A 26,260-nucleotide genomic window follows, 5' to 3' on the forward strand; every position below is an offset into this window, starting at 1 on the left:
GGTCAGTAACGATTTTTAAGCGCCTTCAAACTGTTCCCGGAAGTGATAATAATTTATACATATGCAAACACAGATGTACAATGAATACTTAAAAATGTATTGATAAAGTCAAACTTCTTAGAACTAACATTGTTTTTTTCATGTTAAAAGTGTCAAAAGAACATAAATAAACCTTATCTGCCACTCATAATATTTCATTTTAGTTTTTAGTATTAGTTCTTAATTAAGACCTCTAGGAATTGGTTTCTATTCGAACATTAAGTTATTTTGGACAATCATCTGATTTATTTCTATGTACCTATAAAATGAACTATTTTATAAATATAGTTCCGAAATAACACACGATTCTAGTTGGCCACTCCTTATTAAAATGGCTTCTTATTATAATCTTTAATACCACCCAAAATTGAAATAAAACTGAAATAAGCAAATAATTAAAACAAGGAGAATGTTAACAATTGAAGGGTCTTTAAAAGTTGTGAATACGGTTTAACAAAGAATACCTACCCAAATAAAACCTTGAGAACTAGTCGGTGTGCGTGCAAATCGCCAGTTAACCCCCGATGACCTTGGCCAATTCCGGGTATTTGTTGCGAAAGAACCAAGAAAACGAAAGATTTAATTTTTGGTATACTGAGGTGGCATTGATTAAAACTTCATGATATGTCAGACCTTTTTTCGAATTGCCAAAATATTCAGTAAGGAATTTAAAGTACATTTTTTTTTAGCTATATTTTTAAAGCTTTTTAACAAAAGCAAGTCGATAAAATTCAAGTTATTTTTACACTTTAACATACTGTTGCATAAAATGGAGGGTCAGGAAGAAAAAACGTTGCATTGCCCCTGCGAAAAGAGCTCCTGCCCAGAAACGGATGATTCAATGGATCGTCAGCAGATGTTGCTATCGCAACCGGAACTCTGGAATCAGCGGAAAACCGATGCCAGCTTGAGGGTCTTTACCACGGTGATGTTGCACACGTGGCGTCAACGGCGAAAGGAGGTTCGTGAACTTCAGGAGGTGGTTCAGCGTCTTCAATGCAGTGTAGGTAGTTTAGAGCCTGGAAACCTTATCTGTATTTTATTTAGATCCTACCGTTTTTATTAAAAGTCCATGAAGTCCAAGAACGAACTGCACGTTTATGGCACTTTGATGCGAGTGGAGCAAAAAAGGAACCGGGAACTGCAAATGCAGCTAAAGCAATCCGAGATGAGTATCGACCAGGTGCGATCCTCCTGCGAATCACTAGCCTCCTCGGTCCGTAACCTCACAACCGAGAAAATTCAGTTGCAATCGGATCTGGAACAACGCTCACAGAAGGTAAGTACGATCCTTATTCCTTAAAACGAATAGAAATAACACTACATGGGTACCTACTTTATAATAGACATTTAAATTATACCCTTATATTAGCTTAGTTATTGGACCGTTTTAAATTAGTTTGATTGATACTATGTCAAATTCAAAAACTTGTCCGACTGTTTGGGGAATGTGTTTAATATTATTACCTTAAAACGCTCGAACCTTAAGGCTTTAAAGTAAAGTTTAAATGATAATGTTAATAATTCACTTTATAGCAAAAACAATAAAATTGTATTGTAGTTGAAAAAAATTTCGAAATAAAAAAAATACCCCTCTAACAGTACGATGAGCTGGAAGAAATGTCGAGCCGGACCCAGAAGTTGCTGTCCACCGCCCACATGGAGCAATCCAATCTGCAAAGACAACTGACGGATGAGCAGCGAACCAGCAAGCAAATGCAGCGAGAACTTGAACTGCTCATCAAGGAAGTTGTCCTGGCAGAGAGCAGGGAGGCCAAGTACCACCAGGTGAGGGACTGGTACCACCGCAAACTGGTTCAGAAGGAGGAAAAAATTCGGAATCAGAGGGGGGACATCTCCGCACTGGAGGAGAGACTGCTAGCCATCAAAGAGTAAGTTTATTAGTACTATACTATATTGAAATCCTGAAGATTGAAATCATCAAGATTGAATAGTTTTTGAAATTATGAAGTCCCTTTTCGCTAGCAATCGTTCAATATTAGATCTAAAATGTTTCTCAACTGCCCATATTCGATAGAAAATCTACTCTACATATCTGGTACACTTTTATGATCGAGCTTTCATGTGTTGTCCGCAATCTGGCTGTTTTTTTTCTGTGTGTACTTGTGGGATTTCCGATGTTGATAGCGCTTTAATAACAAGGAATTTCTTAGGTTAAAGGCTATCGAGATTTCCGCTTGTCAGACCGCGTTCCTTAGATAGACTATATTAAAAAAAGACTAGGTTTTTATGTTATATTTTTATATATTAATAAAAAACAAGAAACCAACGGAAAAAGAAATTCTACAAAAATATAATGTTTCGGATTATAAAAATTAAAATGAAACCAAAGAAGATCTCGGTGCCGAATTTTTTTATTTGCGCATAAAGTACACTGCCAAGTACCTAATGAAGGGGGTTTTCCCCCATCCTGTACCGGAAGGGCAGCAGGTTCTCTTCAATCCAATACCTGAACATAGCCACATCTGTATAGGTTCCGGGGACGTCCTGCTGTCCACACTCGATGCCCCAGTTCACGATGCCGGCCTGCTCGAAGACACCTGAGTTCTCACCTCCAACGGAGCAGAAGAGGGCAGAACCGCCATCTCCGTAGCAGGCATCCCGGTTAAGTTCGCCTCCGGCGCAAATCAGGCTTTCAGGAAGCTGATAGTTCGGTCCCAGTTTGGTTTGCCTCAGTTGATTCTGACATGTCCTTTTGTCCACCATGGGCAACTCAACTTTCTTCAGAATGGTGGAGAAGCTTTTATCCTGGAAATGTATCTTTCCCCAACCGGCAACTATGCAGCGACGCCTTTCAAATGTTTTTCTTAGGTTAGGCAAACAGATAGTTCTGATGTTGTCAGACATCTGGAAATCCGATTTCAAGAACAGAAGCGCCAAGTTGTTGGCACCTGATGAAAACTGGAATTCTTCATGGATCTTGATTCTTACAACTTCGCGTTGCTCGACTTTAAACTGCTCGTTATTGATCCCCAAGTCCCAGTCGCCAGCCCTGACCACAATTTTGGCTGCATTCTTGTCCACCACTCGGTGAGCTGCTGTTAGGACAACTCCTGGGCGAATCAAGGATCCGCCCGCCAAGTACTTTTTCTCGTGGATCAGAGCCACAGCCCAAGGATACTGTCCAGGCTTTGCGGTTTCCGTGGAATCTCCTTCGAAATGCTGCAAGCCATTTGCATTGCTCATCCCGCACTGTTGTCCCTGTTCAACTCCTTCAGCATAATTTTGGGATCCAGCACCTGTCATCGGAGGTTGTGAGGTACCACCAGGGATTGTGGGTTCCCTTCCTCCTGGGCTATATTGTCCGGGTACAGGATTTTGGGATCCAACACCTGTCATCGGAGGTTGTGAGTTATCACCACGGATTGTTGGGTCCCTTCCTCCTGGGCTATATTGTCCGGGTACAGGATTTTGGGATCCAACACCTGTCATCGGTGGTTGTGAGGTACCACCAGGGATTGTTGGGTCCTTTCCTCCTGGGCTATATTGTCCGGGTACAGGATTTTGGGATCCAACACCTGTCATCTGTGGTTGTGAGGTACCACCAGGGATTGTCGGGTCCCTTCCTCCTGGGCTATATTGTCCGGGTACAGGATTTTGGGATCCTACACCTGCCATAGGGCGTTGTGAGGTACCACCGAGGATTGTGGGGTACCTTCCTCCTGGGCTATATTTTCCGGGTACAGGATTTTGGGATCCAACACCTGTCATCGGAGGTTGTGAGGTACCACCGGGGATTGTTGGATCCCTTCCTCCTGGGCTATATTGTCCGGGTACATGATTTTGGGGTCCACTGGGGTAAGAGCTACTTCCATTCGTATCACTTGGTGCGCTTCCGCCACCCGGTGATGGATTAGCACCACCGTAAGAGTCTTTTACACCGTTTGAACCTGGAAAACGATCATGAGGGCCATTTGGTAGAATTGTGGCTGGTCTCCGAGTTGATGGAGTACCACTCTGGCCCATTTGACCATATGAAGCTGGTGGGTCTGGCCTTGTCGGGTACGAATTGGGTGGTAGTGCAAAAAAATTCTGCGAGTAATCAAAAACACTGAACTATAAGTCACACTTAAATCATTTTTAATAACTTACCTGTCGCATGATTCCACAGCAGATGTCAGGGGAGACGCAATTGTTTGACCGGTAATCGAATATAGGTGCCTCTTCCTCACAATGTTCCCGAGGAGCACAGCGATAATTACAGGCATTGCCCATAAGAAGGCTGCCCAAGAGAAGAGCTCCGATTGCCCAGTAACGCCTCATGCTGACTTCACCAGAGTGATTGGCAGGCAGTCCGAGTGCTTATTCTTTTATACCCTCGGAACTCTACCCTTATCAGTCGTCAACTTATGTGTGTAAAACATGCATTTTTCTTAGGAACCCGTAATCAATTTGCGTACCACAATAAAATTTTATTTTTTAAAACAAAAAAATATATGTATACATATGTATACTTAGGAGGACGAATTGGTGGAGCAATATTCTTCAGAATTATATATGCAAATCATTTAAAATATCACGCTGTACCTTATCTCTGGGTCAAAAACATAACTTTATTTTTGCCTTGCCATTTCCGAAATTTGGGTTTTTCAAAATACGTCAATATAGATCATTAACTAAAAGTTAATTTGAATATATTTTTTATTGATTTTTTCATTCCGCCAGTGTACCTACACACCAATAAAAATGGTCGACATTAAAGAAAAGTTATCTCTGTAGAGTGTACAAAGGCGACTACTATATATACATGAAGAAACAAAAACTTGCTGTGATCCCAGAGATATACCAATCAAAATGTAATGCACAAACTTAAAGGATTGCATACAATGACTTTAAAAACTTATTTGTTTTGGAAGAGAAAGTAGTAAAACTGCAAAGAAAAAATAAAGATGTGTTGGGATTGTTGGTTACAAACGCCCAGTTTATTAGCCAAGTTGTATTCTTACTAAAAATTTGCGTCGCATGACACCTCGTTAGTTAAAATCCAAAAGTTCCTTAAACATTTATACACAAGATTTTTGGGATTTTTCAGTTTGTCCCAAAACGTTTTTTAGGGTCCTGAAAACATTTAAATGGTGTTAATGCATAAATTCATTCACGTCCCTATACGGCTTGTTATCCACTCCATGAACATAAAAACATCGGTATAGGCTTCGAGAACACCGCTCTGGCCACAATCCTTGCCCCAGGACACGATGCCAATCTGCTCGTAGATATGTGGATTTTTTTCATCGATGGAACAGAACAAGGGAGATCCTGCAGCCAAGCTGACACCAGCCACACCTCTGGTGCAAATGAGACTCTGGGGCAGAGTATAACTGTTTCCCATGTCTATGGTCCTTCTCAACTCATTCTGACATGTATTTCTGCCCAAAATGCGTAGTTCCACTTTCTTCATAATGCTCGAAGAGCCTTGATCCTTTGCTGGCCATTCCCAACCGGCCAATGTGCAGCAAAGTCCTTCGATGGCTTTATTTGCGAATGGCAACCTGATAGTTCTGATGTGTCCCTCTAACTCGAACGGGGTTTTAAGGAAGAGAAGCGCCAAGTCATTGGCCCCACTTGCATAATCAAAGTGATCGTGGCTCTCGATCCTCTTCACACCGCGGACATAAGACGCAAAGGGATTCGTTGTGGGTTCTAAGTTCCATACGCCAGCTCTGACAAAAATTTGTTCGGTCTCCAAAAACGACACGCGGTGGGCTGCTGTTAGCACAACTCCTGCGGAGATCAGGGATCCGCCCGCAAAGTACTGACTTCCGTTGAACAAAGCCACCACCCAAGGATATTGGCCAGGCTTCGATTGTCCATCGGTAACATATTTCGTAATACCCAATCCGTTTGGGTTACTCATGCCCTGCACTTGTGTACCAGCTGGTGGCGGATTGCTTTTTTTAGGTGGCCAAGGGGTAATATCAACGTTTGGGAATTCTTTTTCGGGTCTCTGCAAATAATCAAAAATAGTTAAAAACTGGTCGAAAATTCCATTGCATACTTACTTTTCCCCCATACCCTGTAACCGTTTCCTGCGAATCGGAACGAATAACTTCACAACAGACTTCAGATATAGAACAAGGATAGAAAGATGATGAAATTTCTTTTTGGCACTCTTCCCTTGGAACGCAGTAAGAACAGGCTTCGCCTAAAATCAGGCAAGCCAAAAGAAGAACTTGTACTGCCCAGAATCGTTCCATGATTGCTTGAAAAGATTTAGATTGACTGAAATCCAGAATGGGCTTTCCGCTGTTTATACGATTGCTTCTTATCAGGCTAAACATATATAAACATGTATGTAGTTTTTGAACGGCATTACCAAATCGGCATCATCTATTCGTATGAAAATATTTTTTATATAAAATTAAATAAATAAATGTTTTTAAATTATTTGATAACGAAGCAAATCGCTCCAAAACACGAATTTATGGTTACTGTTATCTGTAATCTAAGCCCATAGCGGAAAAACCTAATCAATTCTTTTTCATTTCGATCTTAGGCAAACTGGTGAACTGGAAAAACTGCGAGAAAGTGCAGTACGGATGACAGCCCAAATCACGGAATTGCGCCAGGAACTAAGCCAATCCCGCACCAGTTTCTTTAGCGTCCTCGGGGAGTCCAGTAGCCGCCTAAGTCTCAGACGCCTCCATAACCATGTGGTCGCCCCCCTCCAGGGAAGCCAACTGTGGGTCAAGATTCGCCGATACTCCTCTAACGTGATGTGTATGTTCTGTTTGTACCTGCTGCCCGGAATGCCAGTGACCCGCCACAGCCAGAAATAGTTTTAACGAAAGTAAATAATATTAAATTAAAATTATAAATAAATGCTTCGTACACTCAACATATGAATATTTCAACGATAATATTACTTCCACAGAATCCACTTTGCAGTTTAAATGTTAATATAAAAGAGAAATATTTGTAATAATGATTTGAAATGGTGAGATTTAAAAATTATAGCTTAACAATTATTTTATTATAATTACTTTAAGATTGTAGACTTGCTTTTAAATCATTGCATAAGATTAATTTATTTTGGTGTTTCGAATTCGAAACTTAATTGGAATTTTTAAACCCAAACAAATTGAACTCCGTTTTCTGACAACAACAAAATGGGATCTGGATCTAAATCATAAAAATATTAGAAAGACTTACAAATACAAAATAAAATATTATCAACGCACATGTTAATAAAGGTAGAAATAAACTGCACCCATGTCTGCTAATTTGTTTATTTTCACATATTTTGCATTAAGTATTTTGTATAATTTATATTCTGGGTTATCCATTGCACACTCGGTTGCATTTTCATATGTCCACAGTTACCACATGCAAAGTTATTGCAGTTTGCCGGCAATTTATCATAAAACTTACATTAAATATCCTTCAAATCTTAAATTCAATTGCTTTACTCTTACATTCATTTTTTTCTTTCGGGAAATAGAAAACTATTTGCTTTTTGTTTTGCCTCCACTTTATTCGGTTTGGTTATCAATAATCTCTAATGAAGTACTCTGGTCTCGAGTTAATTTTATGATTTATGTAGTATGCATATTGGCTATAAATATTTTGGCTTGTTGGATCGATGTATAAGTTGAATGTGATCTCGGACTTTTGCTTGGACACGAAACTTAAAGTGAATTGTTTCATTCGTTCGTTATTGGTTCAGTGAGTTGCGTAAATAGACTTTGTATTTTTGTTCGTTCGCAAAAAGGGACGGTAAAAATTACAATAAAATCATTTTGAAATATGTATGCATTTTGTTTTGTTCGCTTGTTTCACATTCGAAATATCTATCAACTTCAATGTGTATATAAATATATTTACAATTAATTAGAGTGCTTCTCCTTGCTGTCCTGGCGTACTGCATAATTTCTTTAGGCAACTCCAACGAGTTTTATATGTGAATGCATGAATGGACGTTGTGTGTATCAGCATGTGTGTCTCTGTGTGTATATCTGTGTTTATTTTAATATAAATTCAATTTAATGGCTCGGTAATTTACACAATATACGATCTTGTATATATAAATTTTATGTAGAACATCGATCTCTTCCGATTGACAACGAAAACATCAATAACCCAAAAAGCAAGCAACCAGGTTCAGAGTTTCTGTTTCTTTAGGGGTTCGGAGGTGAAGTAATTTAAATACTACTACAGAAGGTGCTCTGGCTGTAATCACTACTTTCGTGTTCAATTAGCTACGGTAATAATATCTATTTAAACTTTAACGCTTGTCTTGCTATTTGTATGTTGGTTAAGCTGCTGGTAATCACCATAGTTAGTTATTTCTTATTTAAACAATGCTTCCTATCAAGGCTGTTTGACCTAGGCAAAACATAATGGTATCCTTGCTGATGAAATAAGAATTCTTAAAATAAATTCCCGTTCAAATTTTTTATTCTTTACTGTGTTAAAACAATTAATTTTGTAAGGCATTGAACGGGATTCCCACTTTTAATCTTAAATGATAAGAAATAAATACAAATTAAAACCCTTTCTCGCTTAATATTTTTGTGTTGCAATTTATTAATTGTATTAAATTATAATGCACAAATCATAAGTTATGTCTGCAATTATTGCTAAATAAACCGCAAAAACTTAGTTTTTTTTTCTCCATTGCAAATTATAATTAATTTCCTACAATTTCTTCACTTCAAGACGGCCAAATGCCGTTTAATAAATACAAAAGTCGTCATCATTCAGAATCGTCTTTGAGACGTAGCCTTTTGCTACTCTATGTTCAATGGCTGCATGCCATCGTTAATATACATTTCGACCCAAAATCTGGTCTCTTGTTCTTTACGTACATTAGGGGCCACTTAGTTTGAACTGGGCCGTGGAAAAATACTCTCGGTTATCGGGCTGGCCAATTAATACATGGTTCACTTGCCAATATCAATATCTTTTGTTCAACTTCAACTTATTTACCGCTTAAGTTTGTCAATCTTTTTCGCTTGCGCACAGCGTTGTAACAAAAATCAAATAATCAACGCGAAAGTTAACAAAACTCAGATCAAACCAAATTACGACGCATTCAAAGTACGTCATTCGTTTGTAGAAAAATACATTTCGTTACGTTATTATTTAATCTTTTCCTTAATGTTGTTTTAATTAAATTAATTGGACGTTTAAGTAACTAACCGTTAATAACCGTTTGCTGCTTCCTTGTCTAACACAAAACTTTCATCTAACTAAACTTTCAATAAATACAAATACAATACAAACAAACATAGTTATAGTAGTTGGATAGAGCATGGATATAGCTTCGTTCTAAAATACGTTTGCAGTATATCTTGTGATTGTGGGTATCTCTCCCCCTCTCTTTCCGCAGGAACTCCAACGAAATTACAACTTAAGCAAAGTATAAACCAAAGCCAGAAGTTTACGCTGCACGCTGATCTTATGTTAGAATGGGTTGGCGTTGCTGCTCGCTGGATTCCTGCTCGAAGGCCTCGTGCTGAAGGAGGACTTGCCGCTGGTGCCTCGCTGGGCGGGCATCGGGCGGCGGACGTGTCGCATTTCGCTGTTGGGAGTGAATACAGGATAATTGTTAGTTGGCCATCGACATTTAATGGATCAAGCTCAAATATTGTAAACTATTGATCAGCGCACAGCGGTTTCTCATGAGGTTAGGCGGATTCCAGCAGCAGGTTAGCAGGCAGGCGGGCATGCAACAAATTTTCTGCCACTTGCAGGGGCTTACCAATTGCTGGACTCTCAAAGGAATTTCAGGGACAAGACAGGGAAATGAGGAGCCCTAATCGAAAAAGGTATGAATATGTGTTTGCTTGTGACGGGGGTGGTTGGTGATGCAGCTGACTTTTAACGACCCAAGTGCACCCACCGATCCATTTCCATCTCCTCTAGGCGCTGGGTCAGTGCCAGCTTCTGCTGGACAGCCAAGCGCAGTAACTGGTTAAGAGTCTTCTTCTCCTCCTCTGCAGCCTCCAGCTGGCGGTTGAGATCATCCACCTGGGTTACATACTCCTCGCAGCGAGCGGCGAACATGGCACGCAGACCTAAAAATTTAGATTAGGTGTAAGTAAATACAATAATGATAGGCAATCTATTAAATAAAAATATTTTCTGCATAATAGCGAACTAGGTTAATCTGCAAATCTCATCTCTTTTAGTTGCTTACTTGAGAAAGTGGCTGCATCCTCCTTAAGAAGCCTGAGCTCGTTACGCAGCTTGGACATGGTGTCGCTGACAATGATCTTCTCGTTCTCGTACTTGGACTTGAGATTGGTGAGAGCCACCTCGGCGGTTTGTTTGTTTGACTTGAGCACGTTGCGCAGAGTTCCGATCTGTTCGCGCTTCACGGACAGCAGACTCTTCAGCTTGACTATCTGCTCCTGCAGTTCCTCCATCTCCTCGGTATTGACCTTCTCCAGAGCTAAAATATATTCAAATTAAAAAAAACTTACGGTTGCTTTACAGTATCAACCTACCATCGCCACCCTCGGAGCGCACTTTGTGTTTGTTCAGATCGATGGTATGCTCCACAGCTGTCTTCAAATACTTGATTTGGTCGCTGACTGTGTCCACGTACTTCTTGATCTCCACGGAGTCAGCCAAGCCTTGCAGATCTTCGACGATCTGGGGCTTGGCAATAAAAACATCCGATTTGAATTGCGACTGGATGGCAGTCAATGAATCGTTTTCGAAACTATAATGCAACGGATAAGAGACTAGATTAGTAATCCGTAGTTAAACAAGACAATGTGGAATTACCTCATATCATCGCTCTTGTGATCAAGCAGGACACGTGTTGGCGTTTCTCCATTGACGGTGCACACTAGGTGATACAGCTGGGCCAGATCGTCGCTTAAGGCCACCAAAGTACTGCGGGCTGAGCCCAGACTTTGGCCAGCATTCTGCGAGATGTGCGTGAGGGTTTGAACGTCGCTCTGCAAGTCCAGTGACTTTTGCTCCGTGGCCAGAAGCTTGTTCTTCAGGTTGGTCACCTCGTTGCGCAGCGTAGTGGTGGCGTCCGTGTAGTTGAGGCCCTTCTGCAGCTCGGCAATGTCAGTCTTAAGGCCATCGATCTCCTTGGCTGAGAGCGTGAACCAGTTGGCGTACTGCGAGATCAGAGCCCGCAGTTGCTGCTCAAGCTCATCCTTCTTCTGGTCGCTATCCTTGCCCTGCTCCTTAACGTCGATCTGCTTTTTGAGCTGGACCAGAGCATCGACATGGGCCGCAAGAAGGGCCAATCGAGACATAAAGTTCTGCAGCTCGTTTTGTGACTTGTCCAGACTCGTCTGCGCCTCCCTTAAATTGGCCGTTAGATGGGTCTTCTCGCTTTCCATGCTCTCCAGCTGCTTCTCCAATTTCTTTAATTCGTTGAGATGAATCTCCGAGAAGAGATCGCACTTGGTGCCGTCGGGGGATTTTAGTTCGGTGCTCAGGTCAGCCTCCAGGCGCTTCAGAGCAAGATTCTCTTCCTCACCATCCGAGTTGTTGCTGGCGTTGTCCTCCATGTTGCTGCGTATGCTGTAGGCCAGATTGCTGATGTGGTACATGGACTCGCGGTTCAAGTGACCATCCAGCTCCTTCTTCAAAGCATACTTGGCCTCGCGTTCACCCTAAAATAAAATTGGATAAAAAACATATTAGAATGTATTGTGAGAACGCATAAAGTTTATCTTTTGATAGCCGTAGCTTTTCATATATACAATATTTTAATAAAGTATACTAACCTGCAGAGCCTCTAGCGCCTCCTCCATTTGCTTCTCAGCAATCTTCTTGAGATTCGCCAGCTCATCGACCTGTTGATTCAAAAGCTCAACTTCTTCAGTGAGACGACGGATCTCATGTTTGGCACCTTCAAATTCAACCTAGAAAATTACAATGATAAATGATTAATTTATTTTCTTTTCGATGAATTGAGTGTTAGACTGACCTGCGAGCTGCGCAGGTTGGAGACCTGCTTCTGCAGCGATATGTTCTCCTCCTCCAGTTCCGAGTACTCGCTGAGCATTCGCGTCTCGCGGAACTTGAGGTCCTTCAGCTCGGACTTAAGACGCAGGCGATCTGCCTCGTTGTCGCTCTTGTCCCGCCCGAAATCGGAGTTCTCCTGCAGCATCCTGTCGCGCTCGTTGCGAACCCTTTCCAACTCATGGCGCAGCTGTTTGAGCTCGTTTTCCAAATCAAAAATCTGGAGATTGAGCGATGTCTCCCTTGCAGCCGATTCGTTCAGCAGGGCGTCCTCCTGTTCGATGCCCGTCTTGTTGGTCACTTTCTGTGAGGTTTGAAACTTCGTCAGAGCCTAGAAAAATTAAAAAACAAAAAAGTTAAATAACGAGGGCGTGAGTAAGTGTGCGGAAAGCAAAGTAATCATAAAAGTTTCCTGCCTGCCCACCGAATGCCCGCGATTTTATTGCAGTCATTTGCATGTCCCACTTGGGGGCGTTGGCCACTAGGGAGCCCTTTTTGCTGCTTCCTCTGCTGATGACGCCCCCTGCATTTTACTGGGTTTTATTTTTCATTAAGTTTCATATCTGGGAATGCTTCGGGAGAGGGTAAAACGGTGTGGAGAAGATATGGTTGAGTGCTTAGAGTCATTTGGTGCATTTGGGGAAAAAATTGTAAGAATCAACCAATAAAAGTATACTTATATTTTAAACAAAAAGATATTAATTGCTATGGCTAGCAATTATATTTCATTAGGGAGCGACCCTCTTTATCCTTCGTTCAGACATCCCAGTGGTCAACACGTACCAATGGGAATAGCAGATGCGTTGGTCTGCAATTATTGGATTTTGTTAATTGCGACTATTTCACTGTTGGTCGTGTTAAAACCGCCCAAGACCACATAAAGGTTAACGGCGGCCAGGGACACACCCAGGATTAAAAGCCACCAGCCACCAGCAGAGGTAAACACGAATACAGAATGTTTATGGGGCCGGGCCAAGCCCTTAACTGGGCGCTGGAGACCCTGTCCATATGGACAGTCAGCAGGAGTGGACGGTTAGTGGGGGTTAAATATGAGGCACATATAATCCTGTGGCGGCTTTAATTGAAATCTCAACCCCTAACGGTGGCGCTCGTCTGGCGTTTTTCGAATGGGGCCATTTGGAGTACGTGCTTCACAAGTTCCACCATCACCATCGCCGTCATCATCATCATCAAAACCGTACCCAAACTGAAATCTCAAGTAGTAAAGTGGAATGGCCACGATTCAGGGATTTGGCCAAAAGAAAACTGCATTCATTTCTGTGAAAAACTTTTCTCTGGCGGATTTCTCTTAAATGCCGTGTAATTAGCAGGCGGCAAACAAATGAGTCTCAGTTTCTACGCCGCATCCTTAACCCCTTGATAAGCGCCTTTTCAACCCTTTTCCCCTCTTAAGCCCCTTTACTCCTTTCATTCCTAGCCTTTTCCACCCATATAATTATCGTTGGGCGACGTCAGCCAACGCCGTTCTTGTTGTTTTAGCAATCTCAATTTGACAATCGCACATAGCACAGAGTAAACCCAAAAAGCCCCCCCCCCCCATCCAACCCACTTTAAGCCAAGTGCATTTCGTTAATTAGTGTAATCCGAAGAAGAAGAGGAGCGGGTGGGCTGTACTAAAAGAGAAAGCAAACAAAAGGCCAAGGCGGGTCCAAAGTCTCGGATGGAATTTCAGATGCCTAAAGCAGCTGTCACACATTCATGCAACTAAATTGCAAGGCACCTCTTAAATTAGAAAGAGACCGACAAGAAGGGCCAAAGAGAGACGGGGAGATGGGCGGAAGAGTCACTGTGAGATAATCATAAAACAAAGGTTCTATACTGGGGGCGGCTTATAAAAGCGTTCCAGGGCGGTTATCTAAAGCTACTCGTGTTTAATCCGATTTTCATATGATCAAACTAACATTTATGTAAAGGATTTTCGCACATTGTTTGATGATCATATAGAACATTTTCCATAATTCTGTTCATCTTACAGATTAAAAACTTATCAAGCATATTAAATGATTTATAAACAGATATGAATAAACTTTGATTTAAAAGTTAATAGTATCAAAACAATAAAATGTCTATCATGGTAAATAATTAAATAAATATTGATAATGATAGCTTTATAAAATGTTTATCCAATGAAAAAAAAGGATTTAAATTTCTTTGAATCAAACATATTTTATCTCAGTGCCCCAGTTTGTTCAGTGACGCCATCTATCGGGCAACATGCCGCAAACAAATGACGGCATAAACTTTATGCAAATTAGAAAAGATTTTTAATTAACTTGGGTAAATATTAACACAGTTCACAGAGGCCAGACAAGAGCAGAGCAACCGCACTACACTTGCCATAGGCCAGACATCTGGGTCTGTTCCCCCCACACCCACTTAGCAACCCCCTATTCTAACCACCCAACCGCACTTTCTATCTGTAGGATTGCTTCACAGTGCTGCCGTGGTTGTGATTAGAATGTGCCTAAATTGCCTAAACAGAGTGGGCAGTATAGGATAGGTATCTGAATATACACAGATAAAAAATATGAATACCTATCATTATTAAAAATATTATTATAAGAAATTTTTTTTTTAATCCAGTTCTGTTTTAAACGTTTTTTAAAACCTACTTCAATTCTGAAGTGAGAACTGGCACATTTCCAATACAATACATGTAAAAATACCTAGTAAACTATTTTCTCCCTGTGCAGAGGCAAATATGGGTGGACTGCTCGCAGCAGCTGTTGCCATCAGTTCTCCGGATGACTGCAATGAAACTCCTCCTGGTCGGGGCCACTAAAAATAGAGCAGATTGCCCACATTATGACACCGATGAGCAGAATTTTGGAGCGCACTGTGTGAGTGAGAGCACTTAGGTGGCCAAACCACAATATAAACAACAACAGCAACGGCGAGGGGCGACAATAACAATTTCCTCCTGGTCGCAAAAGTGGGTGGTTCGGTCTGGTTTCCCGCTGGTTACTCCCCAAAGCTGATAAAGTATGCCATGAATGACTGAACAGATTTTGCCGACGAGGGCGAGTGCGAGGGCGGCACCACGCCCAGTTCGTTAACTGGCAGCTTCACTCTTATGGAACACAGGCAAATTTAAATGTGAAACAGCCTGCAAATGCAATAATAACCAGGTGCACAGAAAGAAAATTTTGGAAAATGATACATTTCTGAGATGTTTTTTTTAAAAATCCAATAAATAATAAAGTTATCACTTTTATTTTTACATTATGACACATAAAAATGCATTACATACTTGAATAAGTAAATTAAAATTAAAAAAAAAATTTCACCAGTAAAAAAAAAATTTTTTTCAAATCTTTTTTAAGTTTGTAGGTAAAGAATTTAAAAAATCGATTCAAAAATTTTCTAAAAACATTATAGTATCAACTTTTTACTATACAAGTAACCAGTGTTATGTAAACTCTAAACATTAACTGACCAGTGTTATGAAATCCCTTTTTTTTGACTGCACCCCTTTTGTAGGCTGTGCACAATTTTGAACCCATCACACAAACGAACAATGAGAGCCGAAAAGAGAGAATAGGAAATGGGAAATGGAAAATGTGAGAACGCCGCATTTGTGGCCATCATGTCAATGCACGAGCTTGACACTCGCGCTGAATTTGAAATGTCGCCTAAAACGACAAAAGAAACGGCGACCAGAAAAGCGGCGAGAAAAACTGCAGGCGGAAAAACGGGAAAACCTGTGTGCGTGCAAACGTTGACGCAGCGGAAATTTTTAGCATGGAAGCTGTCACAAAAGGACTCAAATTACGCTCTTAACGAAATGGGAATCCACCGAATATGCTGGCAAAAAAAAGAAAAACTGAAATAAATACCCTTTGCATTTCGCACTAACAGGATACAAAGGAAATCTAGTTAAAAATAACCATACCCGTGAGTATGCTAACAATGGAATGGAATTTTAAAAAGGGGTTTAATCCGGCTTGGTCATAAAAACGTATTGTAAATAATATAGCTCTAGTTGGGTTTGAAAATATTTAAAGCCTTGCTTAAAAGTTGAGGAACCCAGTTTTGAAAACTTTGTATTTTAGTTTACAATAAACATTTTAGGATGTTATTTAATGGTTACATGATTATTTAATTGGTATAATATTAATACATTATAACATATACTAAAATGTATTTTAGCTTATAATAAACATTTTAGGATATTATTATTTATTTTTTATTTAATGATTATTTAATGGTTATAATAATAATAAATTATAAAATATTCTAAAACGTTTATTAGGATTTTTAGGATATGTTATATCTTGTTATTATTTAATGGTTATAATAATAATAAATAATAAAATATCGTAAAACGTTTATTATAAACTAAAATACAACGTTTTAAAGACTGGGTATTTAGGATATTTTTAGGATATGTAATAATTTATTGTTATTATAATCATTAAATATCCCAAATAATACTTATATAAGGACGCCTTTTACTGACGAATTTATCAGATTTTACAGGTAGATAGCTCTTTAATTTTACACTTAATGCTGATAAAAAGCAAATAAGCAGTAAGCAGCGGAATCCCTCTGAAATATTCCACAAAAAGTAAACAGGCTACATAATAACGCTTGCAAACATCGCCAGGAAATGCGAAATGTACGCAGCGGGCCATGGGAAATCCTTGAAAGCGCGGAGATATAAAAAGAAATAATAACAATTTGCTCATGCTGCGAGTGTCCGTGGATGTGTTGCATAATGCACACCGCCATATATCCTGGGCAAATATCTCAAGTGCATTTAACAGCCAATAGTCATGAAGCGCTTTCCAGGACGTGTCGATGGTGTGGCGGTTCATCCTTTTGCGAGCTCATTGCATCTGGCAGAGTTCCAATTCCCCAGAGAGACTTTGGCTGGGCCCAGAAAGTTTACGCAAATAAATTGCACCGTCATTATGCAGGACGACAGTTCCCAGCTGGAAAACTGCAATTGTCACAACAGTTGCCCCAGCATCCTTGCCCAGATTTTCGCTCCCATCATCGTCACAAAAGTACAAGTCTGTGTGCATTTACATTTTCATTGCTGGCAATTCATTGGGGGAAAACACGGAGAAGGAGGAAAAGCGGGTGGAGATGGCTTCAGTTGGCGGGAAATACTAAACTTTTTCCCCACTCATTTCCTTTTTAAGTCGGGCCAGACAGCGACGGAAACATGTTTTGTCAGTGCTCAAGCGCCGCATTTAACCCTTGCCAGGCCCTCTTAACCCACGTCCCTGTGGCTGTTGCAGTTGTTCCTGGCCGGGAGTTGTTGCTCCTGCCCCATCTGCCAGTTTGATTGCCATAGAATTGCAATTTGTGCCAAAAAGAACAGAACATCAGTGTCAAATCATTATCATTTTTTTGTTCCTTTTCCCGTCGCATCGTTTAGATCTGGCTTTGATGTAGCTGCTGTTATTCTAATTGTTATTGTCGGGCTTGGATTTGGAAAGGATAAACAGTTGGCAGGACTCACAGAACCATAAATTAAGAGGGCATTTGAGCTAAGTGTTGGTGGATTTATATTATTGCTTTGATTATCTTGAATTGTTTGAGATAGAGGATGATATGTAGCGGATTATTCTACCTATGTACCTATAGTTCAAGGAAAATTAACTGTTTTATACTGTATTCAAATATTTTGAATGATAGTTAAATGTAAATTAAAAATAATAAATTAAGATAAACATCCAATTTAAGAACATTTCAAGAACTTTTTAAAATCCTTCTTGAATAATTCAAGAAACTGGATACTATTTATTATAAATTGGTTTAGTTTAATTAAATTAAAAATTTCTTTAAAGAAAAATGCATGAATTTTTAAAATTTCCTCTTGAATAATTCAGAATACTGAATACTATTTCTGTAGTAGATTATTGAACCTATGTATAGTTTACGGAAATGAACTGTTTGATTTTGTATTCAAATGCTTTGAATGATCGTTTTAAGTTTTTAATAATAATACATTAAATTCAACATTTATTTAAAGAACAATTCATACATTTTTAAAATTCATCTTGAATAATTTAAGATATTGGATACTACTATTGTACTAGATTATTATGCCTATGTATAGTTCAAGGAAAATTAACTGTTTTATTATATATTCAAAAATATTGATTGGTCGTTTTAAGTTTTTAGTAGTAACAAACTAAATTAAACATTTATCAAAAGAACAATTCATGAATTTTTAAAATTCCCTCTACCAACTTTGATAAATTTCTTTAACCTCATTCCCCAACAACCTCGACAAATACTGCCATTAATTATTAAATTTGTGTTAAAAACTTTTTGGGGTGGAAAGTAGCAAAGTCAGGCGGCCACAGAATGCCAAACTACGCAGGACACCGGAATGTGACCGCTGGACGACGGGATGTCCTTGGTGGTGGCGCGATGTCAGCCATGATATATGGCCAACACCCAACACCCACACCCAAAACCGATTCGCATGTGGGACAAAACAGGACGACATCGCCCATATAGGGCGTACATGTGTTGTTCCACTGCGTCCATCGTTCGTTTTATGGTCCTTGTTTCGGGGCCTTTTAATTGCCGCAGTTACAATCGTCCTAACAACAACGAGTTTTCCTGCCCCTATCCTCCTCCTGCCCCCCATTGATGCACTAACTCTCATTCAGCTAACTGAATAAATTGCCAAATGCGGCTGACAGTTTCGACCGCCCGCCTGACGTCCCGAAAATTGGGTAAATATTTGTTTTGCGGTTCTGCAGTTGCCAATTTGCAGTCACAGTGATGGAACCAAAAGTAATTCTCAATTTAATTTGTAAGACTTGTTTATACTTAAATTTTGATGAATAGTAGGAAAAGTTTCCAAGTTAATAACTATACTAAAAATATAGATAATTAGGTAAGAAATGGAATAATGTTCCTTTAAATATGAATTTCTTATTCCTTACAAAAATAGTAATAACTTGTTAGGTTTATTAATTATATATGAAGTTGAATTTAATTACAAATTTAAAAAATCATTATCTTTGGCAACAACATTTTTTAAAAATGTATTTTGAATCAATATTTTTGGAATATTATGATTGGAATAATAACCCTTTAAATTAGAATACCTTACTCCTTAGAAAAATAGTAATAATTTATTACTTATATTAATAAGATATTGAAAATAAGAATTTCATTTTAATTTAATTACAATATAATAATCATCATAAATAACATTATTTAAAAATTTATTTTGTATCTACACATTTTATTAGTTTTGACTAAAGTTTACTTCAACTAAACTATAGGGTTTGAAAAACAATACCCTAATAGTACACCATTTATTGCCATGTTTAACACAAATTGTTCACTCCTTCAATAATTTAATTTAACTACTGATGCAAACATTTTATGAATTAACCCCTGGCTCTAGCATAATCGAAATTCTATTGCATTAAAACCCAGTCGATGGGAAAATTCACGCCTCGGGGTGTTGGAAAAATATACGATTAATTTCAGTAAGCTAATTTTCAAGCGAAGACGGAAAGGAAACTTTGCCCTCTTTTGCTGCCGTCCCCGTTGATTTATGTCATTTTATGCTGGGTTCGCCCACGGCTGATATCTTGATTACAAGTGGAAATATGTGCCTCCGTCGCACCGAAACCCCTTTCACCCCCCGTTTAACCACCCCTTTTTACACTGTTTGCTGAGCTGCTGTTTTGGGGGGACACAAAATGCCCGCAGTGACGTTGTCGACGACGTTGCAAAAATTTTTTTTAATTTTAAGCATCCATTAAAAATGTGTGTGTGTGTGGGCGGGTGGAGTGTACTTTTGGTCTCGCACTCTTTTTGTGTTCTCGTAAAAGTTCAGTTGAGTTCAAATCCAACAAGCTGGAAACTATCAAGCGGGGCACAAGTGCACCGCCACCTGTCCAACAATTAATTGGCAGGCTTTTTGTTCCACTCGCATAGAAATGCATGAATATATATGCGTAATACGTAGGCCTATTTGTAAAAAGGTGTTTCCGGCTGGGTATGTACATAGGCAGGTGTTAACGCCCTCGCTGGGTTTAATTCCAGAACTTTCAACCCTTTGACTTGTGAAATGTCAAACTGAAGCATAATTATTTATAACACCGTGTAATGTTTTGGGTAAATAAAACCAGTGATTATATTTATCTTATTTGTGATGTTGAAAATAAATATACTGGCTAAATAAACAGGAACTAAGTGTTTAGAAGTACCAGAGCTATAGTCAGCAGAATGCAATACAATCCACGTATTTATTAAAAAAAATTTTTTAAATGGACTACGCTTTTGCTAGTTTTTAAGTTTATTATCTGAAAAATTAGTTTAGATTGAGGTGAAATATTATAATATTTAAGCAAAAATGTTTAACTGAAGCATACTTATTAATAAAACCAGGTAATCTTATGGAAAAATAAAAACAAAAATGAATAATTTTACTAAAAGTGACTAGCTGACTATGCAACTTAAAAGTATTTAGGAGTACAAGTACCAACAAAATGCTATATAATCCGTTTATATTATCAGTTGTTTGTTAAAAAGGTGATCAATATGAAAACAGTACTGGTTTTATTTTAATGAACTGCACTTAGTCAACCTTTATAAACAAGCTTAAACCTTATTATCTAAAACATGAGTTAAATATAATAACCATTTAACAAAAACTCTCAAACATTTCCGGAAACGGAAACGCTCCTTTAGCCAAAATTTGACTAACACAACTTTACTTTGGCAACCATTTTAATTACCAGCCGAACAAAGTAAAAAGAAGTTGGTTAACAATAAAAAAAATTCTGAACAAGAAATGGTAATAGACGGCAGAATGATTATGGACTGTTTCCCCAATTTGATTTTCACCAAGCAAAGGACACAACTTTTCCCTTTCGAGGCCCAGGAATCCGAGGCCGGTGGAATTCCAGCGGAAATGCCAGGCGATGGCGAGGACTAATTGGAAAGGAAAGGGTAGTAAAAAGAGGGATTGTGGTAATGGGTGGAAAAGGGAAGAGGGTCTATGAGGCGCTGAAGAAAGGTGCAAAACGAAATGGCAAAAGCGGATTGGCCATGTTGCAATTGGCCAACTAAAAGCTGCAGGGGCTATTGAGCCAAAACAATGTTTTGTTTAAGTCCGAGACAAATTGAGCGAGATCGGTGGGGTAAGAAAAAGAACAGGGAAAACAATGAGAGTCATAGAAAGGGAACAGGGAAATCCAAAAAAATAGAAACAGTCTATGACTAACGCTAGCTTCGATTACCCTATAAATAAAGTTTATCTAATCAATATTTAAAATCAAACTTTTCATTTCACGATGGCCGTCAAATCGGGTGATATGGTTAAAAATAAAGCCATTCAAAAGAATTAAATTAGAAAACTAAGTCACAAGAAAAAAAAATGCATATGTAATTATTGTAAAACAAAAACAAAAAATACATCTTTTAAGATTTTTAAATAGTTCAGTGAGAATAACTAACATTTCCAATGGCATATGGTAACAAATTCGATTTGAAGACTTAAGATGTGGTATAAGATTTCACCAAAAGGGTTTTATTAATTTTTGTGCTCGACAGATGGTCTCTCTTATAGACGATCCACTGTATTTATCCGTATACAAACAGCACGTGACCATATGGTCAGTTTCGGATTCCATGATCAGGGAGCAGATCGCAATTATTTCTGCTAGACCAGGCACCAGACTTTGGAGAGAGCGGAAGAGACGTTTAGAGAGAGCCGCACTGGTAGAACTGGCCAACAGGTGAGCGAGTTAATTTGCCAGCAAGACAAATTGATGGCGATTGTGGAAAGGTTTTCTTTGTCTTTGTGGGTGTGTGTCCAAAGGTGTGTGAGTACGAGTGTGGGCTAGTTGGGCGATAAGCGCCGACTGCTTGGAAACAGATCAGTAAACTTAGCCACAGTGAAGTCCAGTTGGGAGGGACTACGATCCGTTTAGAAAATTTACACAGATGGAAATCATACTGTCGAACACTTTTATATGTTCGTTTCTATATTTATATTTATTTCTAAAAAACTATAATATACAAATAAAACTTTAATTAAGTTTTGAACAGAGATTACTATTTTTAACAGGAATTTCCCATATGAATATTAAAATTTGTTCAGTTTTAGAATATATTTACTTTACTAGCGAGTAGTTTCAACTCAAACTTATTAGATTTATCAAAACATCTTTGAAGAAAGTAACGTTTTTATCGTTTCTAGGTAAAATAACCTTTCATTTGTAATCCTTTTAAGTTGAGTTCTTAAACTCCGAGCATCTAATATAGTTAAAGAAAATGGCTCGAAATAAAATCAGTTACTGGTCATTACGGTTATTAAAAATTATACAAATACCCCTTTAAAAATCTGGTGATGAACAGTAATAAAATACGATACATTGTAATTTTTGTACGTAGTTAAGGTGGAAAAAAGTTTTAAAAAGTTTCTGATAAATTAAAAGATATTGGTAAAGAGTAAAATTCATAGCCTTAGATTAGATTTATAAAATAAATATATTATGTTTTTCCAAAAACCGTTACAGACAACAGTTAAAAGTACATGTAGAAATGTCTCTTAAAAATGTACCTAAAATGAAAATATTAAATGAAAGACCCTTACAAGATAAAAGGTTTGCTCCTGTAAGTTACAATTAATAAATATTATAATAAATATAAATATTATGTTTTTTTAAAAAATCCTTTTAGTAGAGAACAGTTTAAATGTATTATTTTAACTAAAAAGCGTACCTAAAATAATATAGATATCTGAAACCCCCTAGCTAGATCGGTAGAAGGTTATTCATATAAGTAACAAATTGTTAGCATTATAATCTATTGTTTTTAAAATATCTTCTTCAAAGACAACGGTTCAAACTACCCGTATTATTACACCTAAATTGTACCTAACTAAAAATAATAATTAAAAATCCCTGGCTAGATCAACTTGTCCCAACTTATAAGCCCCATCCTAGGTAGGCAATATCCTTATGGATGAACTCACCTCCTGTGTGATGTCCAGTTCGTGGCGCGTGTTGTCGTAGAGCGTCTCCAGCTCCTCGCACTTGTGCTGCAGGGCGGACTTCTCCTCCAACAGGGACAGTCCATACTGGGCGGACTGAGCGCTGGCCGAGGATACCTGGTCCAGTTCGCGGGTGAGGCGCTCCACCTCCATTTGCAGATCCTGCACTGATTGGGCCTGCGACGAGCCATTATCCGTGCTGCTGGGACTGGACATGATGGATGGATATCCCTTGAAGTGGGGGGAGTTGGGGGTGGTGGACGGTACAGCTGCCCGTGGGCGTGGCAGGTTTTGCTCGTTGTTTCTGTCCTGGGCGGAATCTTTTCGATACTTTTTTAATTTGGAGGGAAATCGATAGAAGTCGATTTGTTTATGTCGTACGTATTTTTTGTTGTATTTTTGTGTGTTTTTTATCGGAACCCCACTCACACACAACTCCACTCGCGGTGTGCTTTTCGTAGTGTGCGTGCGTTTCACCTTTTCTCTTTTCCGTGTGTGTGTGTGTTAGGAATGGTATTCGTATTCGTGTAGATTTTCTGCTCTTTTTCTCTCCTCAGCCCGCAAAAATTACTAAATTAAACAGCACTTAATGGCCAATTAACCGTGTGCTTTTAACGGCAAATAATTTTGCACAACTATAAATATATGTAAATCACACACACACACTAGCGCACTCCCACACGCACACAGTGGCGCTTAAAAAACAGTTGGCAGCAGAAAATCAAAATTGCAGCACAGGAAGTTGTTTCAATTAACTCGAAAAGAAACAGTCAAAATGACATCACACAATTTCCCCTTTCCTTTCGTTCGCTGGCGAAGTGGGAGTTTTTCCCATTTTCCCTGCGCTTTCCCCTTGTCGCCAGCCTTTGGCGTATTTTCGTTGCACAATTGCGGCGCTGACGGTTGAGTTATTAGTTTTAATCGGTCTTTCGATGGAGGCGAAATTTTCAAGCAAGTGCAAAAACAAAAATTTAATCCGCAATCACGTCGATTCTTGGCAATGTTTGTGACGGAATTTGAGTGCGACCGCACTCGAAAGTTTCGAAAATGCTGTGGTTAAAGAAGACACAATGAAAGCCCTAAAAAATGCCTTCATCCGAGACATAAACCTTGCAGTATATAACTCGACTCCACTGGCTCATATTTTAAATTCCGCACCTTATTTTTCTCAGAAAAAGAAAACTTATTTTTATTTGGTGGTGTATCTAAGCTTATGTTTATTTTGCCAGTTCTTAAAGCTCCTATGTAGGCACAGTTAGAAATACAACCCAACTTTTTCACATTAGAGTACATTTTAATGACGATCCCATTTGCTGTTCACCTTTTGTTGTGGTGATAATAAAAGTATATTAAATACGAATAATTATTCAGCAACACGTCATTCCTTTTGACACCCTTAACGACTGCACAGTACTTGAAACACACAGATCAAGTAACACAGATATAAAATTAACTCACCTCTTTATACATTTGAAAATCTCCAGAAAATATTCCTTTTAAAATCAGCTAACCTACTTCAATTACTTTAAATTGTCGACAAAAACTAGTTATTAAAAAAACGGTAAGTATTACTGTATTCCGGCCGAAAGTCCCAGCAACTTTGGTCGGATTTCTCCTAAGTTTTGACCTTTGGGCTACAGTGTATAATAAATAAATAATAAATTATTATTAAGAAAAAGTGGTTAGGAAATTCAAAGGTTTGTTATAAATACTTTAATTTCTAAGTAACTGAATTAGAAGACATAACGTAAATACAAATCGAAAACATAGTTCAAAAACTAGAAAACCATTTATAAAAAATAATATTCGATAACAAAAGTACCTGTTTCGATAGACATTGGCAAGGCCACACTGAAATTCTGACAGCTATAATTTCACACTCACATTTCGCCTAATCACATTTACTTTTTAACTTGCCAGTCGAATTTGAGGAAACTACTACAACCAGAGACAAAATGCCGGACGCAGTGCAGCAGAGTTTCGTGCGTAGCTTCATCGACTACCTGAAGAAGCAGGTGGACGTCATGTCGCCGGACCAGAGCGAAAGTATCGAGGTGGCGATCCAGTGCCTACAGGCGGCCTTTGACGTGGGCGATGTGGAGGCGGCGCAGGACGCCGCTGGCCAGGAGCAGGCCACCACACAGAGCAGCACATCGAGTGCACCAGGCGGCGATGCGCTGGCCAGCGGGAGCGCCGGCCTCGCCCCCAAAAACATCGACATGTTCGAGCTCTTCCAATCGCTGTATATCGAACGCAATCCGGAATCCCTGGCCCTGGCCGATTCCATCAAGAACGAGGGTAACCGGCTGATGAAGGAGTGCAAGTACAACGAGGCCCTGCTGCAGTACAATCGGGCCATCGCCTTCGATCCCAAGAACCCGATCTTCTACTGTAACCGGGCCGCGGCCCACATTCGACTGGGCGACAACGAGCGCGCCGTCACGGATTGCAAGTCCGCCCTGCTGTACAACAACAACTACAGCAAGGCGTACTGCCGTCTGGGCGTCGCGTACTCCAACATGGGTAAGTTCGCGGAGGCGGAGCAGGCCTACGGCAAGGCCATCGAGTTGGAACCGGAAAATCCGGACTACAGGAACAACCTGGAGGTGGCCAGGAATGCCAGAAATCAGCCACCGCAGTTGTCGCATCTCACAGACGGCCTAAACGCCATGCTGGCCAATCCCACGGTGAGGAATCTGTTCAGCAGCGCCGAGATCGACTTGGAGCAGCTACAGTCGATGACCCAGAACCCGATGGTTATGAATACGATTGGGCAGCTGTTCGCCAACATGGGCCAGCCAAATGCTGGTGGAGCCGCTCCCGGTGCCGGTGGCGCCCCTGGAGCTCCAGGCGGTGCTCCACCGCAGATCCCGGCCATGCCCAACGACATGCTGCAGCTGTTCCAGAGCTTCGCCAGTCAACTGGTGGGCGCCCAACAGCCTGGCGGTGGACCCAATCCCAATGCCAATCCTGGCAACGGACAACAGCCGGGAAATCAACCTCCGCCAAGCATCTAGTGGGCTGGCAATCCGAGCCAGAACCGGCGACAACACATACACACAGATTAAGTTTTTAAGCTGAAACTATAATTACTGTATTTTTAATGTTTAAAAGGCTTCTATTACGCATATACATATATATATATTTTTATTAATGGTAATAAATATATACATGCAAAACGCTGCGAGCCTTGCAAGTGCAATTTTTCACTGTTCTGATCAATTTTTCCATGGGATTACATAATACTCCATGTTACAGAAA

General features: G+C 39.6%; 5 protein-coding genes across 7 annotated transcripts; 2 read left to right on the forward strand and 3 right to left on the reverse strand.

Annotated features, from left to right (window-relative positions):
• The first annotated feature begins 637 nt into the window (after positions 1-637).
• On the forward strand, positions 638-6,895 carry LOC108021692 (filamin A-interacting protein 1-like). The gene is made up of 4 exons (XM_017090517.4): positions 638-1,042; positions 1,109-1,318; positions 1,642-1,931; positions 6,554-6,895. The coding sequence occupies exons 1-4, from the start codon at positions 659-661 to the stop codon at positions 6,834-6,836; spliced, it is 1,167 nt and encodes a 388-aa protein (XP_016946006.3). The 5' UTR covers positions 638-658; the 3' UTR covers positions 6,837-6,895.
• On the reverse strand, positions 2,397-4,355 carry SPH93 (Serine protease homolog 93). Of its 2 annotated transcripts, XM_070996125.1 has the most exons (3): positions 4,153-4,354; positions 3,765-4,092; positions 2,397-3,299 (listed from the first exon to the last, which is right to left on the reverse strand). In XM_070996125.1, the coding sequence occupies exons 1-3, from the start codon at positions 4,321-4,323 to the stop codon at positions 2,446-2,448; spliced, it is 1,353 nt and encodes a 450-aa protein (XP_070852226.1). In that variant the 5' UTR covers positions 4,324-4,354; the 3' UTR covers positions 2,397-2,445. The 2 variants fall into 2 exon arrangements, with proteins under 2 accessions (XP_070852226.1, XP_016946003.3); XM_017090514.4 differs by having other exon boundaries at positions 2,397-4,092; positions 4,153-4,355.
• Positions 4,953-6,287, reverse strand: LOC108021691 (phenoloxidase-activating factor 2). The gene is made up of 2 exons (XM_017090516.4): positions 6,060-6,287; positions 4,953-6,004 (listed from the first exon to the last, which is right to left on the reverse strand). Exons 1-2 carry the CDS (start codon positions 6,252-6,254, stop codon positions 5,156-5,158), a joined length of 1,044 nt encoding a protein of 347 aa, XP_016946005.3. The 5' UTR covers positions 6,255-6,287; the 3' UTR covers positions 4,953-5,155.
• Positions 6,896-8,559: 1,664 nt separating the features above from the next.
• BicD (protein bicaudal D) lies at positions 8,560-24,024 on the reverse strand. 2 transcript variants are annotated; one of them, XR_010653538.2, is made up of 8 exons: positions 22,982-24,024; positions 11,960-12,325; positions 11,757-11,894; positions 10,792-11,642; positions 10,509-10,726; positions 10,199-10,453; positions 9,761-10,076; positions 8,560-9,580 (listed from the first exon to the last, which is right to left on the reverse strand). XR_010653538.2 is itself a non-coding variant. In XM_017089014.4 (8 exons), exons 1-8 carry the CDS (start codon positions 23,213-23,215, stop codon positions 9,463-9,465), a joined length of 2,355 nt encoding a protein of 784 aa, XP_016944503.1. In that variant the 5' UTR covers positions 23,216-24,024; the 3' UTR covers positions 8,560-9,462. The 2 variants fall into 2 exon arrangements, 1 of the variants encoding a protein (XP_016944503.1); XM_017089014.4 differs by having other exon boundaries at positions 9,902-10,076.
• An 830-nt stretch (positions 24,025-24,854) lies between these two features.
• On the forward strand, positions 24,855-26,201 carry Sgt (small glutamine-rich tetratricopeptide containing protein). The gene has a single exon (XM_017069285.4). It carries the CDS (start codon positions 24,955-24,957, stop codon positions 26,014-26,016), a length of 1,062 nt encoding a protein of 353 aa, XP_016924774.3. The 5' UTR covers positions 24,855-24,954; the 3' UTR covers positions 26,017-26,201.
• Positions 26,202-26,260: the final 59 nt, after the last annotated feature.

The sequence above is a fragment of the Drosophila suzukii genome, chromosome 2L, assembly GCF_043229965.1.
Source record: "Drosophila suzukii chromosome 2L, CBGP_Dsuzu_IsoJpt1.0, whole genome shotgun sequence".
Lineage (NCBI taxonomy): Eukaryota > Metazoa > Arthropoda > Insecta > Diptera > Drosophilidae > Drosophila > Drosophila suzukii.

Coding starts and splice junctions, on each gene's coding strand:
- BicD (XM_017089014.4), bottom strand. CDS start 23,215: ATGTCCAGTCCCAGCAGCACGGATAATGGCTCGTCGCAGGCCCAATCA. Junction 11,895..11,959: donor CCAACCTGCGCAGCTCGCAG/GTCAGTCTAACA, acceptor GTAATTTTCTAG/GTTGAATTTGAAGGTGCCAA. Junction 10,727..10,791: donor CACAAGAGCGATGATATGAG/GTAATTCCACAT, acceptor GTTGCATTATAG/TTTCGAAAACGATTCATTGA.
- Sgt (XM_017069285.4), top strand. CDS start 24,955: ATGCCGGACGCAGTGCAGCAGAGTTTCGTGCGTAGCTTCATCGACTAC.
- LOC108021692 (XM_017090517.4), top strand. CDS start 659: ATGATATGTCAGACCTTTTTTCGAATTGCCAAAATATTCAGTAAGGAA. Junction 1,043..1,108: donor TTCAGCGTCTTCAATGCAGT/GTAGGTAGTTTA, acceptor TTTTATTAAAAG/TCCATGAAGTCCAAGAACGA. Junction 1,319..1,641: donor TGGAACAACGCTCACAGAAG/GTAAGTACGATC, acceptor CCCCTCTAACAG/TACGATGAGCTGGAAGAAAT.
- SPH93 (XM_017090514.4), bottom strand. CDS start 4,323: ATGAGGCGTTACTGGGCAATCGGAGCTCTTCTCTTGGGCAGCCTTCTT. Junction 4,093..4,152: donor GCTGTGGAATCATGCGACAG/GTAAGTTATTAA, acceptor GATTACTCGCAG/AATTTTTTTGCACTACCACC.
- LOC108021691 (XM_017090516.4), bottom strand. CDS start 6,254: ATGGAACGATTCTGGGCAGTACAAGTTCTTCTTTTGGCTTGCCTGATT. Junction 6,005..6,059: donor TTACAGGGTATGGGGGAAAA/GTAAGTATGCAA, acceptor GATTATTTGCAG/AGACCCGAAAAAGAATTCCC.